General features: G+C 39.1%; 1 protein-coding gene across 2 annotated transcripts in view; it reads right to left on the bottom strand.

Annotated features, from left to right (window-relative positions):
* GDA (guanine deaminase) overlaps window positions 1–16,992 on the bottom strand; it is a 79,779-nt gene that overhangs the window by 6,325 nt on the left and 56,462 nt on the right. For both annotated transcript variants that reach the window (XM_060610063.3, XM_060610064.3), the window contains exons 8-12: window positions 16,531–16,638; window positions 13,849–13,946; window positions 12,983–13,050; window positions 3,146–3,292; window positions 199–329 (exon numbers count right to left, since the gene is read on the bottom strand). In XM_060610063.3, the coding sequence (XP_060466046.2) occupies window positions 199–329; window positions 3,146–3,292; window positions 12,983–13,050; window positions 13,849–13,946; window positions 16,531–16,638 (552 nt within the window). The remainder of the gene's footprint in view (window positions 1–198; window positions 330–3,145; window positions 3,293–12,982; window positions 13,051–13,848; window positions 13,947–16,530; window positions 16,639–16,992) is intronic.

Genomic DNA, 16,992 nt, shown 5'->3' with positions numbered 1-16,992 from the left:
TTCAAGATACAGATTTCTGTCAGTACCATTATTCACATTGCATTGGCAAATGATAAACAGTTGAAAAGGATCTAGTGTCCCTTTTAAGATCCTCCTGCATTCCATGAAAAGTTTCAGTTTCTATCTTTTTTTCTATAGGGAAGATATTGTGACTACTTCATGAAATCTATGCCTTCTGATGAAATTTATTTTACTTACTTCCGACGGATCACCAAAAAAATCCCCAGAAAACAAGTCAATGGGAGAGTCAGACGCTTTGGGGTTGATCAGGAGGGCATCAAATTCCTTGCCCACTTCAAAGTTTCCAATCTCTTTTTCCAGCCCCAGGGCTACAGGTTGGAATAAATTAATAAACAGTCAGTCTTTGGAGCCATCAGGTGGTGAAAATGTCCCAGTTTGCAAGGACAGAATCTGCCAACATATCACTAGAAAAAGTTAGTATCTTAGTGTGAAGCAGAAAAGCTCTCTCATTCCAAGCGGTCCTAAAACTTTGACATACAGAAAGCAGAATAAGGACAGAGAAAGCAAAATCTAAGAATCAAGACAGTTCCCCTCACCACCACAATCTATGATTCGGATGGCGTCGGTCTATCTCAGCTCTGTCAGTGCATTTCACAGTCCAGCTGGTCTATGATTTCCATTCATCCCTCAAACAAACATGACAATTGACATAATATCTTTCTTCTTCTTCCCTCTCCTTCTCCCCTCACATTCCAGCTCTTTTCCTTGCCCTTTTTGTTCCATGAAACAGCTGACTGGATCTATTTTCATGGCAGTGAAATGAACCTCGAGTCAATAAAAAAATAAGTATCCTTTTACATATTTGCGAATGCAGGCATATCCATCATAAGTTCCTCGGTTTACATCCTGTGACTGGAGAAAATTCGCTTCTGAAAGTAAATAGATCCCCATAACTCAAGAGTCCCAACACTTTTGAAAGCAGACTGATTTCTCTGTACCCTCAAGGGCTTTCTGGTTGCCAGGGAAGAATGGTTTTCTAAAATAGGCATGGGTCAATAACATCTATTGACTTGATCCATCTCAAAGCTAGAATTCATGTTCCATGAATATTGGATGTCAAGGAAGAACATCTGTCACTTATGATTTAGTTTCAGAAGATGGGAGTGGTTGGCTTTCCTAGTCAATAAAGGTATTAAGTCTAAAGCTCCTTAAAGGCTGTAATTTAAGTGTGCACTGAGGTGCCAAATGGAAGCATGCATAAAAGGAAGGCCAACTGGAGGGCAGCATTATTTATTTGAATTTTTACATGTGTTGGTTGTACTCTGTCCCAGGCAGGATAGAGTCCAATGTGAAAATACTGGATTACGTATCTCTGTCAGACAATATCTGGTACATTGTATTTCTACATATGGATATCCAGTAGTCTTTTGGCAATTGTCTAAGCACTGATTTAGAAATCCTACTTGTTCTTAAAAGATTATTTAAAGGGCGATTCCTTTATTCTCAGAAAAGAAAAAGAGTGTGTAGCTAAAGAATTCTTTTAGGAAGACAGGGGTGTAAAAAGAATTAGAAAAGGTTAAAGGCAGTTAGGTGACTTCTACTAATTATGTGGGGAAGGACCAAATGTAATAGAAAATCAGCAGAAATTCTCTCCTCCTTTACCGATTACAATCTACTTCTTTTTGCCTTTGACAAAGAAGGATAACAAATATGAGTTTTTAATGACCGTATGCAACATAAAATAGTTGTGTGTTTAATAGGCCAGAGAACCGGCTTCATTTGTCAGTGTAATGGTATATATAAACTAACTGAGCTAATCATTAGAAGCTGGAAAGTCAGGCATGAACTAACCAAAAAAGACACAATTGCTTTCGTAAATTTGTAAGTTGGTCTAAATTCAGATTATTGCAGAGAGGCCCAGCAGGGCTGGTAAGCAATTCAGATACGTTTCAGGAAATGCAGTTTTGCAGCCTTAGAGCAAATGTCTCTGTGAGGGTGATTTATGCACATCCTGATCTTGAGAGTGAATGTAAAGGCTGTGGCAAGCTGGGAAGATGCCACAGTTTAAACAGGGAACTGTTCATCTCATTTCCCTCATAGTGTCATAGAGGCACAAGCTAAGGAGAAGAAATTTCATCACAGGAAGATCAGTGGCCCAGAAAATAGATTTAAAAGCTATACAGCCAAGACAGAAAAGGATTTGGTAAGCACCCCATACCAGCTTGATCACATACAGGATCCTGATGAAGCACCTCACAGAGAGTCTAGAATAAAAAAAGCACCATTTAAGTACAATCCATTCGCACCCCGAAAATAAGATGGTAGGCCAGCTACTCAAACTCAGATGCACAAACGGACTGGGGGTGGGGGTGGGGAGTGTCACACTTGTTTTTAAAAATGGGCGATTTAAAACTTGGAACTTTAGAAAACGAAATCATTAGGAAAATGCCAAGAGCATGACCTCTACTTGTTTTTTGTTTTTTTTCAATGTTCTTTATGGCGTTCATCATAGCCCCAAACATTCAAAGAAGAGCCAGGAAGTTCTCTTCCCAGGATACTCTCAGCTACTATCATCCTGCATTTCTAAGATTTATAGAGGAAGGTATCACAGTGCAAGGGTAAGAACCTGCGCTCTGGCATCAGACGATCTGGATTCAAACCATGGCGCTCTGTACCTTGATGGTTGTGTGTGCCTCATTCAGGTATCTCACTGGTAAGGTGGAATTCGTAGCAGTGGTTATCAGGATTGAGGAACAACATACGTAAAGCATGCTGCATACTGCCTGTCATCTGGTGAGACTTCAGTAGCTCTTGGCTATTATTTTTACTATTATTGTTATCATCACTCAGGCCAACAGAGAGCATGTTACTTGACTCTGGGAAAAAAAACTGATTATTTTAAAGAACTCACATGTGACCATTGCAAATATCCAGCAAAGCAAAATTAATATAATTGTGTGTTGAGCATGTCTTCTGTCAAAGACAGGGGGCTTGCTGAAGAAATGACATCTCCGCCACATATCTGAACCTTAAGTCGCTAAATTTGGGATATGTCCTATGAGATACAACAGTCATGAGTATGGGATGCCTGCTGATGCGACCCTCCTGTGCCTTCACGTTGCTTGCAAGGACACAGATCGGCATGGTTGTATACTGTTCAAGAAAGAAAGAAAATGGTCATTACCTTGACTGCCTCCAAGAGTAGCTAGTCTGAAGGCCTCTTTGAGGCTGAGGCTTTTCTCATTTATCTTATTAATTAAAAGTATATTGGAAACCATCACTGCTCTTCTGATTGCATCAAGCATGGAAGATGAATAACCACCGGCCACATCTACGGTAGACAAAATAAAGCCAAAGCAGTCACTTCATGAGATAAATGGAATATGAGCTATATGGAGTACGAGGTATGTGAGGTTGCGTTTTTGGTTTTAGTGACTGATATTCAGTCTGTAATATACTTCAAAGAAAAGATCTTCTCTAAACACAGAATAGGTATACAGTAACATTTAAAATAATTGAAAACCTGCAATTAGCATCAAATGGATACCTGTATTCCTTTCTTAGGGTTGCCACAACAAATTACCACAAATGTGGTGGCTTAAAGTAGCAGACGTGTATTCTCTCAGAGTTTTGGAGGGCAGAAGTCTTCATTCGAACTGTCGGCGGGGCCACGATCCCTACAAAGGTTCTAGGGAAGAATCTCTCTTTGCTGCTTCAGTTTCTGGTGTCTCCTGCCGTTCCATGGCTTGTGGCAATATAGCTACAATATGTGCCTCTGCCTTCAAATGGCCAACTTCCCTCTGTCTTTACATGGTGCTCATTTTCTCTTATGAGAACATTCATCATTGGATTTGGGGCCCACCTTAACTCAGAATGACTTCATCTTGGGATCCTTACCTTAATTACATCTGCAAAGACCTTTTTCCAAACAAGGTCACATTTACATGTTCCAGTAGACATCTTTTTAAGGGGGGGCAGAAACGCACAATTCAACCCAGTACAATGCCCAAATGGTTAATAAAGTTAAGGGAAGAAACTCTTATCTCTGAATATTCCCTGAAGCCTCACAGAAATATGCCTGCATAGTTATGAAAGTAATTTGGGTAACATGAGATTTAAAACAAAGTCACGCTCTTATGCCCTAAAATCTCATCCTAAGTCTATTCTAATCCAGATGAGAACTTTGGGCATTAAAAAGCTACCTCTTTATGATAATTTTTCAGGGATAGCTTTTAAAATGAACTTAGACATTCTGGAAAATTAGTGTAATAAATGAACAGTGCTGATGTAAACAGCTTTACATGTTGGTTGGCATCATCATCAGATGAGGAATGTGATTTTTAGTGATTTAAATAAAGTCTCTAACCATAATTAAGTTGAAATACTACGTTTGACAAGAACAAATGTAGAAGTTATGAAATGCATTTGCGTAAATAAATACCAAGTAAATAAATAAGCATGTTTTATTAAAGGAAAAGTACATCTATAACTAATAAAATACCTTTTATATTTTAAGGGTTCCTTCTGCGTTTCCAGGTAGACAAACTTAATTCTCAGTGTCTACATATACTTCAAAAGTGGAAAGTAATAGCCTATTAAGTAATAATCTCTAGTCTGCAGTTCACTTCTATGTGCAACTGTCTTCTATGTCCTTAGATAACATGTATAGAATTTTTTTTAGGAATTTTTTTCTTTTAGCAGATGAATACTACCAGAAGATCATCCACTTCTTTGGCAAGTTTTATTACATCTACCTAAGTTATTAGTTCATTTTAATGAAGAAGATATGATATATATGTGTGTATATATATATGTGTGTGTGTGCGTATATATATATATATATATATATGTATATGTGTATATATACACACACACATATATATATATTACACAGGCATATTACACAGGAATATTATTCAGCCATAAAAAATAATGAAATCTTGCCACATGCAACAACATGGATGGAGCTAAACAGTATTACGCTAAGCAAAATAAGTCAGTCAGAGAAAGACAAATACCATACGATTTCACTCATATGTAGAATTTAAGAAACAAAACAAGCAAAGTGAAAAAAATAAGAAAAAGAGAGACAAACCAAGAAACAGACTCTTAATTATACAGAACAAACAGATGGCTGTTAGAGGGGAGAGGGGTGAAGGCATGGGTTAAATAGGTGATGGGGATTAAGGAATATACTTGTCATGATGAGCACGGGGTGATGTATGGGAGTGTTGAATTATTCTATTGCACACCTGAAACGAATATAACACTGTTAACTAACTGGAATTAAAATAAAACCTTAAATTTAAGAAAAGTTATTTGTCCATTTTAGTAACAATCCATTAAATCTTCATTTTACCATAGCTTCAAAATTTCAGATAAGATTCAGAAATAACATACTTTTAACTTTGAAAAACATTGTCCGCTTACTTTTTATTGCTAGAACCAAGCAAACGTTAAGTGTAAATGCAGAATAAAAATGCTATCACCATAAGGTATGGAAACATGTAAAGACTGAATATATATTTCAAAATGCAGCTGACCTTTGAACAACACGTGATATGTAGATTTTTTAAATAGAGTACAGTATCGTAAATACATTTTCTCTTCCTTATGATTTTCTTAGTAACATTTTCTATTCTCTAGCTTACTTTAGTATAAGAATACAGTATATAATGCATATAACATACAAAATATGTGTCAACTGACTGTTTATGTTTTGGGTAAGGCTTCCAGTCAACAGTAGGCTATTAACAGTTAGGTTTTGGGAGAGTCAAACTATGCACGGATTTTCGACTATGCATGGGGTCAGCATCCCCAACCCCCACATTGTTTAAGGGTCAACTGTATGTGGACAAAGACTGAAAGGAACAAAAACAAAAGCAACGCCATTAGGATGGTATTAACATGGAAGATTTGACTAATGCAGTTAAAAAAAAAACAGGTTTTATGAAAGATGACAGAAAGTAGTATTTTCTTCAATATCTAATAAAAACTAACAATATAGAAAGAATAAGGGCAGATTAGAAAACAATGCTATGCAATTCACTGAGAAAATTTTGAGAGCTATCTTATTATGTTGCTGAGGATCCTATATTCTTCAGTTGTTATGTTAGTAAAGTACCAATAGGAACCATACTGTGCCGAAGAAAGAATGAATGGACCCTGGTGTTTAGTCTGGACTATTTGTGTAAAAGTCAAGCTTTTCTTCTGGGAATTTCTGTCCAGAGTAACTAACTTCCTGATCCCTAAGATACCCAGTGAGCTCAATGGTTTCCCCCTGCCCCCCAACACCTCCCCGCAACACATTTAATGAAAGTAAAATCCCTATTTTATCATATCACAAGAGGCAGCGTGACGGGGTGGAGAGAGAAAGAATGAGCTTTACATTTTACTGACCTGGTTTTAAACTGTGGATCTGGGGCTTTATTGTTTTATAGACGTTTGGTCGGTACCTTATGAACCTCAGTTTTCTCAGAAAATTAAAATAACATGACCTACCTTAACAGTTGCTGAGAAAATCCAATTAAATAGCATAAGTGCAAAGAAATAAGGACTAAAGGATGGAAACTACATGGGGGAACTGGAGGGGGCAAAAAGAATGCATTTTTGCAGAAAATGGATTCCCAAACCCCCAAGTCCCTCTACCATCACAATAAGGAACAACACTATCATTTGCCAGTCAACACGAAGGACATTATTTACAAGAAGACACTGAAGAAACCATACAAGAGTAAAAACTTGAGCCAAAGGGCAATGGGAAGGTAAAAGCACATGATTAGATATGTGCGTGTGCATTTTGTTTCATTCATTCATTTATTGACCGTCATTTACTGAGCACCTTCTATGTGCTTGATCTATTTAAGCACTCATAAGTAAAAGTTATGGGCTCCACATGAGCCAACTACCTGGCGAAGGAGAAGGAAAAGAGACACATGAACAAACAAATATTAAGTATAGATAACATTCAGCTAGTAATAAAGAAAATGGACAGGGAAAACCCATTTAGCCAAGACGGTGAAGAAAAGACCTCTTTAAGACAATGATATTTAAACTAGGACAGGAGTGAGAACTCAGCCATATAAAGAGTGACATAAAGGGCATTCCAGGCAGAGGAACAGAATGCACAAGTTCTTTTGGTAGAAGGGAGTGTGACTTCGTAGAGTGGTTTAAAACATAGCCAGTGTAGGGAACGGGGAGAAGTGAGAGACAAGGCTGGGAGCTGGACGGGTGTCAAACCATGCAGACAAAGCTTTGTGTGCCTTGGCATGAGGTTTCCCTATTCAAAACTCCACTGAAGGGTGTAGGCAGGAGGAGGTAAAATGGTCTGATTTTCACTGTAACTCTTTTGAAAAGAGAAGACTGAATTAGAAGGGCCCGGGATGAATGGGAGACCAATTAGGAAGCTAGTGCAGGAGTTTAGGCAAGAAACCATGGCAACCTCAGGTGGCCGTGGCTGATTTGGGGAAAGGGGGTGGACTCGGCAGATATTAGAGTCGTGGGTTGGATGAGTACGATGTAGACTACAGAATACACCTCACTCAGGGTGTGTTTGTTTGGCTGCAGCGAGAGGAAGAAGAGAAAACTCAGACGCAGGAAAGTGTGTACGTGGGGACATTTGGTGTGAGGAAGAGGAGGGAAGGATTTCCGATTGTTTCTATTTTCTCAATGACATGAGAGGAGGGTAAAGAAGTCAGGAGGGTAAGAGTTGGAGTAGAAAGTTTAGGGCAAACAAATAAGAAAAGGCCGTCTTGGAATACGGGGATGCATGCGTATTTAGAGCAACGTGATTGTCTGTTTGGGTAGTGCTGAGGGCCATTTGGAATTTGAAAGCAGAATTTAAAATGAAACCCCACCGGAGAATTTTTTTCGCAACAACTTCCAGATGCTCAGCTGCAGACGCTGAGAAGGGGAATCGTTGGGAGAACCAAGGAGGTTCACGTTTTGCTAAGTGAGTACAAAGAAAATGAAAAGGACACGAGAGTTTCCAAGGAAATGATTATAGCAATGTATTCTGGCATCTAAGCTGGGTAAATTAGGAGTGGAAAATGGATTTGAGAAAGCACGGAATCAGTGGCTTGGCGTTTACAAGTTGATCAAAGAACTATTGCTTTGGGAGTAATGGAACAAGTAAGATAGAAAGTCAGGAGATTGTCATTAGGAGGTGGAACCCTGGGGGGTGCCCAGATGGCTCAGTCGGTTAAGCCTCCGACTTCAGCTCAGGTCATGATCTTGGGGTTCACTAGTTCAAGCATCACGTTGGGCTCTGTGCTGACAGCTCAGAGCCTGGAGCCTGCTTCACATTCTGAGCGTCTCTCTCTCTCTCTCTCTCTCTCTCTCTCTCTCTCTGCCACCCCCCACACACTCTCTCTCTCAAAAATAAACAATTTAAAAAAAAGAAAGTAAGTAGGACCCTGGTTCCATGTATGTTGTTTGTTTTAATGAAGTCGTAGGTCTTGTTGACGTAAACCTTGTTCCATATTTTTTTCCCTTCAGATTACTGGTTTTTTGGTTTTTTTTACTATGTCCCTTTATTCTGAGATGAGAAATTTTATATACTTAGAATTTTGTTCCCATTTGCAAAATACATCATTCTGTTAACCTTACACAGAAACCACAATTTCTTGGTTTCTGTTAACAAAATCAGAAAATAGAAGAAATTTTAGTATTTGGAAAGTTTTTTCTTGCAGAGAATGTACCGCTTTCAAAGTTTGTGATGAAAGATTAAAGATGTTCAAATGACATAAGGGATATATAATACCAAACCTCAAGGACCTGGCACTCTGTATCAAAAGTAAAATATTCAGGTCCCAGGAACCTCTTCCCAACCAGACGGAGACTCTTCTTGATTTACTGATTTGCCATTTTAATTTTTTTAATGTTTATATTTGTTGCCATTGTTTACTGACTTTATTTTTTAGAGCAGTTTAAGGTTCACAGCCTGATAACTTTTTTATAAGATATTACTTTTCACACTGTGCACATTCTATTAAGATACATTTTTGATTTTTGCTTTCGTTTTTTAAACTCTTTTACAATTTTTTAAATCTTATTTCTGTTTTAACTGACTTAGCCTTCACTGATATCCTATTATAATATCACTTCCTTGATCCTGGCCCTTTATTTCGCCTCATAACTCATTTAATGCTGTAGATTTTCAAGTAGTTTTTCCAAAGCGTTCATGGGGAGAATATTTTCCAAAACTTTGTACATCTGAGAATTCTGTTGCCTTCACAGGAGAATCTCGTCCAATATAATATTCTTGAGTAACAACTATTTGGCTCCAAACTCTTTCTTTCTCTTGGTATTTTTCATGCCAAACTGGTTTTTAATTGTTTTAGTGATAACTGACTTTTTTTCCCTGCCTCACTGTTTTAAGACTTTTTTGTTTCCTTTTTCTTTGCAACTCCAATATTTTGCCACAATGTGTTCAGTTATGATTTAGCCTGGAACAGGGTAAGTTCTTTGAATATGATACACAGTTTTTTCTTAAGCTTAAGGAAAAGATTTAGCCTTCAAAACTTCTATTATCTTTGTTCTGGATCCTGGGCCAGGAGACTCCCCTGTGCTGGTGCAATGCTGTCCTGCGTTCCGCGTGGATCATCCTCAAACACCCCCTTTGATCTTTGGTCAACTTTGTTCTTGACATCACTGATTTAATTTTCTGCAACAATAGTTCTACTTCGCATAGCTTCCCTACATGGTTAGTTTATTTGCTATTTTTAAACTGAAGTATAATTAAGATATCATAAAATGCACAGAAGGCAGGTGTCCAGTTCGATGAATGCTGACGACTGTACATGGCCATTGAAGTACCTTTCAGAAAAACAAGATATTAAACATTTCCATTGCTCCGGCAAGCTCTCTCGCCACCCTTTCCAGTCAATTTCTGCCTCCGGCCCCAACCCTTGGCAACCGCTTTCTGATTTTTATCAACACCAGGTAAGCTCTACTGGTCCCTAGGTTTCATGCATATGGGGACATGCAGTGTGTGCTCTTCTGTGTCTGGCTTTTCTCATTTAACAAAATAGTTTTTAGATTGACCCTTGTTTTGCATACATCGGTGGGTCGTTCTTTCCTGAATGCTGAGTAGCACTCCATTGTAGGAATATGCTTCAGTTGGCTTATCCATTCTCCTGTCGGCAGGTGTCTGGATTGTTTCCAGTGTGGGGCTGTTATAAACACAGCTGGTATACACGTCCGTGTACTCCTCTTTCCATAAACACACATGTTCATTTCTCTAGGGTAAATACCCCAAAATGGAATTACCAGGTCCTATGCAGATGCATATTTAACTTTAAAAGCAACTGCCAGTTTGCCAGTTTTCCAAAGTGGTTGTAAAACTTACTGTCCCTCCAGCCGCAGCCGATTGTCTAGTGCGTCTCATTCTTCCCACCCTCCCCCCACCTCCGGTTTTCTTCTTTCATTTAAACACATTCCCTTTCCATCACAACTTGTGGTCTTTTCAAAGCACCACGTCTTCTTGTACTCCAAGGATGACGGCAATTTTCTGAAACTTTCTTCTGGATCCTGCAGTAGGTCATTTTCTGAGATAAGCTCATCTTCTCATCCTTTGGAATACTACTTTCTCTTGGTTTGCAATGTTTTTGTTAAGCTTCATGTGAGTTTCTCCTATCTCATAGGTGAACAAGCCCAGATCTGTCTCCACTGATGATAGACAGGGTGAACAAAGTACTTTTGGACCTGCTGTCTCTCTACAGTATGAGGTTAAATGATGTTCTGGAGCCTCCAGGGGACAGGCAGGTTGTTATATAAAGGGCATATTCAGGAAAGGGTGGAATGTAGAGGGGATATTTTAACAGAAACTATGTAAAATGCAATAGCATTCTCCAAATGCATAAGTGAATATATCATATTTAATCAAATCTTTGGTCAATACACCAACATTGATTTTTCCTTTAAACCAGTCTTTGTTGACTGGTGCAATGTGCCAGGAATGTGCTAAGCACTTTGCATGCATTTTTTTTTTTTTAATTTAAGCTTCAAAACAAGCTTATAAGGTACACATACCTATAACTGTTGTTATCGTAATTACGAAATGAAGTCTTAGAAAATTAAGGTAATCTGCTCAAAGTCTTACAGCTAATAAGTGACAGTTTCACCTAAAGGCTTTATGCATTCCTATACAACCCAAAGTCAAGAACTAGAAGTCACGTGATGAATTTTTTTAAGTTTTTATTTATTTATTTATTTTGAGAACGAGAGAGAGAGAGAGAGTGCATGCACAAGTAGGGTATGGGCAGAGAGAGGGAGACAGAATCCCAAGCAGGCTCCACACTGTCAGTGCAGAGTCCGAGGGGGAGCTCAAACACTTGAACCGTGAGATCATGGCCTGAGCGGAGATCAAGAGTCGGACACTTAACCAACTGAACCCCCCAGGCACCCCTGGAAGTCATATGACGAATTTAAATCATGGAGACCAAAATCCTAGAAAATTGGAAAGCAACACTTACCTGATTTTTGGCTGTCTACAAAATTTGTCATTAACTGACTAGCGTGTAACAAAAATTCTTGGCCATGTTTTTCTTATTCATTAAAGCTCTTCTGTGAAGGTAAAATCACCACCTTAACACCTGTGACTCTACCCAAGTATTGCCACAGTCTCAGTGATTGAAGCCTTAAATTAGAATAAAAAAAAAAATCTTAATTCTTTTGATTCATGTAAAATTGGGGGAGAAAATCTAACATAGCACACATCTTTAAAAATATTAATAATTCATTTTGTATTATTGTATATCTTACCAACATTGCTGGTATGAAATTAACTGAAACAGCGGTGCCTGGTTGGCTCAGTTGGTTAAGCGTCCGACTCTTTTTTCAGCTCAGGTCATGATCTCAAGGTTGGTGGGATCGAGCCCTGCCTCAGGCTCTGTGCTGACAGTGCAGGGCCTGCTTGGGATTCTCCCTCTGTTTCTCCTCTCTCTACCCCTCCCCCACTCACGCTCATTCACATGCTCTCTCAAAAATAAATAAATAAGCATTAAAAAATAAAAAGGAATGGAAAATATATCCTTGTGCCCCACACCCATTTAAAATTTTTTTTAGTTTATTCACACACAGTAATAAAAGGTTCACGGCAGATATGCCTAGACATTCGGCCTGTCTCATGTGTCCAAAGTGAGAAGCACTGCACATACTCAGGAAAAACAATTAAAATGTGCTGCGAACAAAAAAAGACATCTCTAATTCCTCAGACACCTGGACTGTCCTTCAACACAGCCAACGACAGACTACCTTCGGGAAGTGGAATCTCATTTTGTGAAACACTGCTTAAAAGCAAAACAAGTTCTCAACATACCACCGAGTTCACAATGCTGGCCTCGATAGAATCTGAGTTTACTATGTGGCAAGGTCAAATAATTTTCTGTTGAGACAGTATTTGCGATGACATAGTTATTAAAAACTGAAACCGTACAAACCCAAACCGTCAAAAGCTAGCCAGAAGGACAAAACAAAAGGGGAAGAAAAATCAAGGAGCTTTAAAAAAAAACAACAAAAACCCTTTAAAACACCTTAGAAGGACTTACCCTTTATCACCCAATCTCTGAACAGGAAGCAAGGATAATGGCCTTCAGGAGGTTAGTATCATCAAAACCCCTTCTTACTGCTTCCAACCTTACCATTTTATCAGCTCGAGACAGTACTAGCAGATAATAAAACTATTTTTTAATACATTTTTTTAATGTTCATTTTATTTACTTTTGAGACAGCGACATGGAGCGTGAGCAGGGGAAGGGCAGGGAGAGAGGGAGACACAGAATCAGAAGCAGGCTCCAGGCTCTGAGCTGTCAGCACAGAACCCCACGTGGGGCTCAAACTCACGAACCTCGAGATCATGACCTGAGCAGAAATCAGACGCTTAATTGACTGAGCCACCCAGGCATCCCATAAAACTTTTTTTTTTTTTTTAACATAGAACTGTTACCTGAAAATTAGTCACATCAGAAAGTTACGCACTTACTCAACCACTTTGCTTAGGTCCAAATAGCGAACTACTGACCTGTACCGAGCCCTATTTTCACTTTGTGTTTCATGACTTCAAGGACATTGAGAAAGCCGCTGCTGAGCCTGTAGAGAGAGGAGAGAGTCAGGACAAGGAGACCCACATGCTTCCAACAAAGAAAGGACACCAACAGTACTGATGGTGATTTCACTACACTTGGTTCCTGTCACATCGGCTCTCACGTTGGTACAAACTCATTAGCCACATCAGATCACCTGAGTCCCAGAGGAACACACAATCATAAAGGATCTTTAATCCTTGGGTTGAGGTTAATCTCAGGAGGGTACAAAGCAGCAAGAAGCAGAAGAGAAAGCAGGGGAATCATTTGTAAGGAGAAATAAATGAAACAATTCGACCTTGCAGTTAGTGCAAAAGTCTTATTGGTCTTCAGTGTTTTTTGTTTGTTTGTTTTGGTTTGTTTTGAACCAACTCATCCTTCTATGTGAAGACGTACAAATTATAAAGCATCATCTCTCCTCTCCGTCTGGAATAATTTGTTGCCCTGAATGAGTCGGGACTTGCAAGGCCAGAGAAAGGGGATACCACCGGAAAAGGGGGTGCAGGCTGATGCGTCGGGGCCTGGCAGTTCACAGGCTGCCGCTGAGAACTGCAGAAACTAGGAGAGAAGGGTCTAGGATGAATTCCAGACGTGATGCATTGCACAGACTCAGAAATTTTAAAAGACGCTGTGTTCTTCGCGTGCATACTCCGCACAAAGTGTCCTCTTTCGAGGGCCTCTGTCCCAATCAGATAGGCCTCTAGAAGAGGGACACTAAAGACATGACTGAGAAAACGGAGGTCTTTGGGCTGCTAACTCACACCCCAAATGCTCACCAGCTACCGACCGATTACCGCCTACTTACGATAAGTTAGAATTGGGGCAGTGTGAGAGCGCCGCTCCCCGCTCCCTGAACACCTTGAGTTCCTCGGCGGAAAGGTAGCAGCCGTGCGCCATCACTGTCTGGAGAGAAGAGTACCCGCGTGGAGTTTACCACTTAACAATGTTTGGTGAGTCTTCACTCACAGCGAGACGTTACAGGTACACGCAGCTGCTGCGGCTGGCCTCGTCCCCACAAGAGCATTTATGATCACTCGTATGGATAAAATCCCTGTGTACCGGGTACCCCCTCAAAAGAGGCCCGTATGAACATGGGATCACACGAGGCTCAGCAAGTTTTGTGGCTCTTACCGTTTTCTCTTTTTCATCTGGAAAATAACGAGGGTCCAGGTTACCGGCAGTATAGGATACCCACCCCACCCAAAGATACTACGATGGCTTCATCGCCACCCTAAGAAAACAGCCACGTTATTTTATTTCCTAACTCTATGTGGGGAGCAACTGGCGGGGCCGTGCTTGTTCCCATCCTGATCAGAACTTTCTAGAAGTGAGCTTTCCTTTGCCAGCACATGGAAGCTGTGGGGGTAATCCTGGAAACGGTCGTTCTTTATTTCTGCTCCTAGTAAAATATATGCACAATGCTCTTGACACATAAAACCATATAATCTTTGTTCATCTATTTGTAAGTCTTTTTTTTTTTTTTTTTTTGTAAGTCTTTTTTTTTTAATTGAAGTATAGTTTACACGACCAAATAAGCTTTGTTTTATCACCCATATTCACATTTTCACAATAATTAGGAAACGTGATGTCTTATAAGCATTAACGTGGAAGTAAAATGGATCAAAGAAGTTGGGCGGTGTGCACACACAGGAGAATTTTCTGTTTAGTCCTGGTAATAATTTGTGGGTTTTCCTGAATGAGACTTACCTCTTTCTTATGGCATATATCCATACAGACACATAGAATGGAATATTACTCAGCTATAACAAAGGATGAGATCATGCCATCTGTGACAACATGGATGGACCTAGAGAGTATTATGCTAAGTGAAATATGCCAGACAGAGAAAGACAAATACCAGAGGATTTCACTCATGTGTGGAATCTAAAACAAAGAAAAATGAATAAGCAAACAAACAGAAGCAGAAGCAGACCTGAAAACACAGGAAACAAATGGAGGGTTGCCAGAGAGGAAGGTAGGCGGGGAGGGAGAGAATGGGTGAAGGGGAGTGGGAGACACAGGCTTCCAGTTCTGGAAGAAGTCATGGAAATAAAAGGCACAGCACAGGGCATATAGTCAATATATATAGGTACTATAACAGCATTGTGTGGTGACAGGGGTAGCGACACTTCTAGTGAGCACAACACAACATAGAGCAAAGTTGAATCACTACATTGTATACCTGAAATTAATGTAACATTGGGTGTCGACTATACTCAAATTTTTAAAAATTAAAATTAAAAAAAAAAAAAACGGCTTTACTCGTTCAAAATTCTTTTCCCCTCAGTACAAAACCCGTTTTCAAATAGCTTTCTCTTTTGGGAGGCACGGTTCCGTGACCACAGAATTAATAAAATAAAATTTTCCCAAGCTCTATGCAAATAAAATTAACATGCAGCTAGAAGGTTAATTTATTAATCACATGGAAATAGATGTAGAGAAGGATGAAAATTACAGTGTAGCATTTAAAGACCTATGTAAGGGATTAATCTTTCAGATTAGTCATATTCAGCCCTCTGTTCACATAAGTCCAGAAGAACTGATTTGCTGCAGTAGTTAAACTCTCCATACACTTTGTGCAATTCATTGAAGGCCAAGGCTAAAGGGTATACTGTGGAATGAAGTCTCTCCTCACTATATTAATCTAAATTAATGTAAAATTATTTAATTATGAAAGTAATATACACTCATTTTTTTAAAGCAATAGCAGAGTGTTTAAAAACAAAGAGTAAAAAGTCCTTCTGCCTTCTCCCTCAGGAGGATCACTTTTAACATTCAATGTTTGTATTTCAGATAATTTCTTTCTAACTGAGCATGCAACCCACACAACATCAAGCAATACTGTACAAACATTCTTCCTTGTAAGCCTGGATACATCATTCTTGTGAATGTTGGATAAAATTTTAATTATGAATGTTCTATAATCTAAACAATCCCCCACTGATAGATATTTTCTAACTTTCACATTAATTAACATTCCTATTCATATCCCGTACAGAATGGATCCTTAAAAACGTACCTGCTAACTCAAGGAAATGCGTATTTATATTCTAATGGATACTGACAAAATGTCCTTAGGCCAAATGACCTACCCTCCCTCTAAGAAGCCTTTAGATTTCTTTACTGGGATGGAACTTCAGGTCATTTTTAACTATCTACCCACATATGTGCATGCTCTAGTTTGGGAAATGCACATAGGTTGGAGAAGTCTGGAGATTACTATTGAGATTTTATTTTATTATTATTATTTTTATTTGAGAGAGAGAGAGAGAGAGAGAGAGCAAGAGAGAGAGAGAATCTTAAGCAGGCTCCATGCTCAACACAAAGCCCAACATGGGGCTCGATCTCACAACCCCAGGATCATGACCTGAGCCAAAATCAAGAGTCAGAGGCTCAACTGACTGAACTACGTAGGTGCCCCTGAGATCTTAAAGTGTAGATAAATATGCCCTGCTGTATACAGGCTATGTCACGATATGCAATGTACCTTATTTGTCAGAAGATTGTTCCTATCATACACATCTGTGTAGTTTTTATAATCAGGAAATAAGTTCTTCACAGCTGCTACTTCACTGGAGTTCTCACTTATGTGGCTCTACAAGAAAAGAAATAATAGTTTCAATTTTCTAATGTCAAATACCATCAGAAATGATACTTCTTCCCCAAAAGGATAAGGATGGATTCTACTTGCCTATGTAAGACCACGAAGACTGTACATGTGTTCTATTGAAAGCAATGATACATATCATATATGACAGCTGCATGAAAAATTAACTATGACTATGTCATTACATGAGCATGTAATGTTCTAACCCTAACCCTAAGCCAATGTTATGTTCTTCCAATGAAGTCTTTTCAAATCCCATACTATGTTAGGAACAAATGAAAGTAAAAAGTACTTGAAAAGGGTCAAGAGCTTAGCTATTGGTGGCAATTTGCTTCTGGGGTT

The sequence above is a fragment of the Panthera onca genome, chromosome D4 (genome assembly GCF_046562875.1).
Source record: "Panthera onca isolate mPanOnc1 chromosome D4, mPanOnc1 haplotype 2, whole genome shotgun sequence".
NCBI classification, from domain to species: domain Eukaryota; kingdom Metazoa; phylum Chordata; class Mammalia; order Carnivora; family Felidae; genus Panthera; species Panthera onca.
Note: the sequence above shows the minus strand (reverse complement) of the source record. Positions and strands in the feature narration are given on the sequence as shown.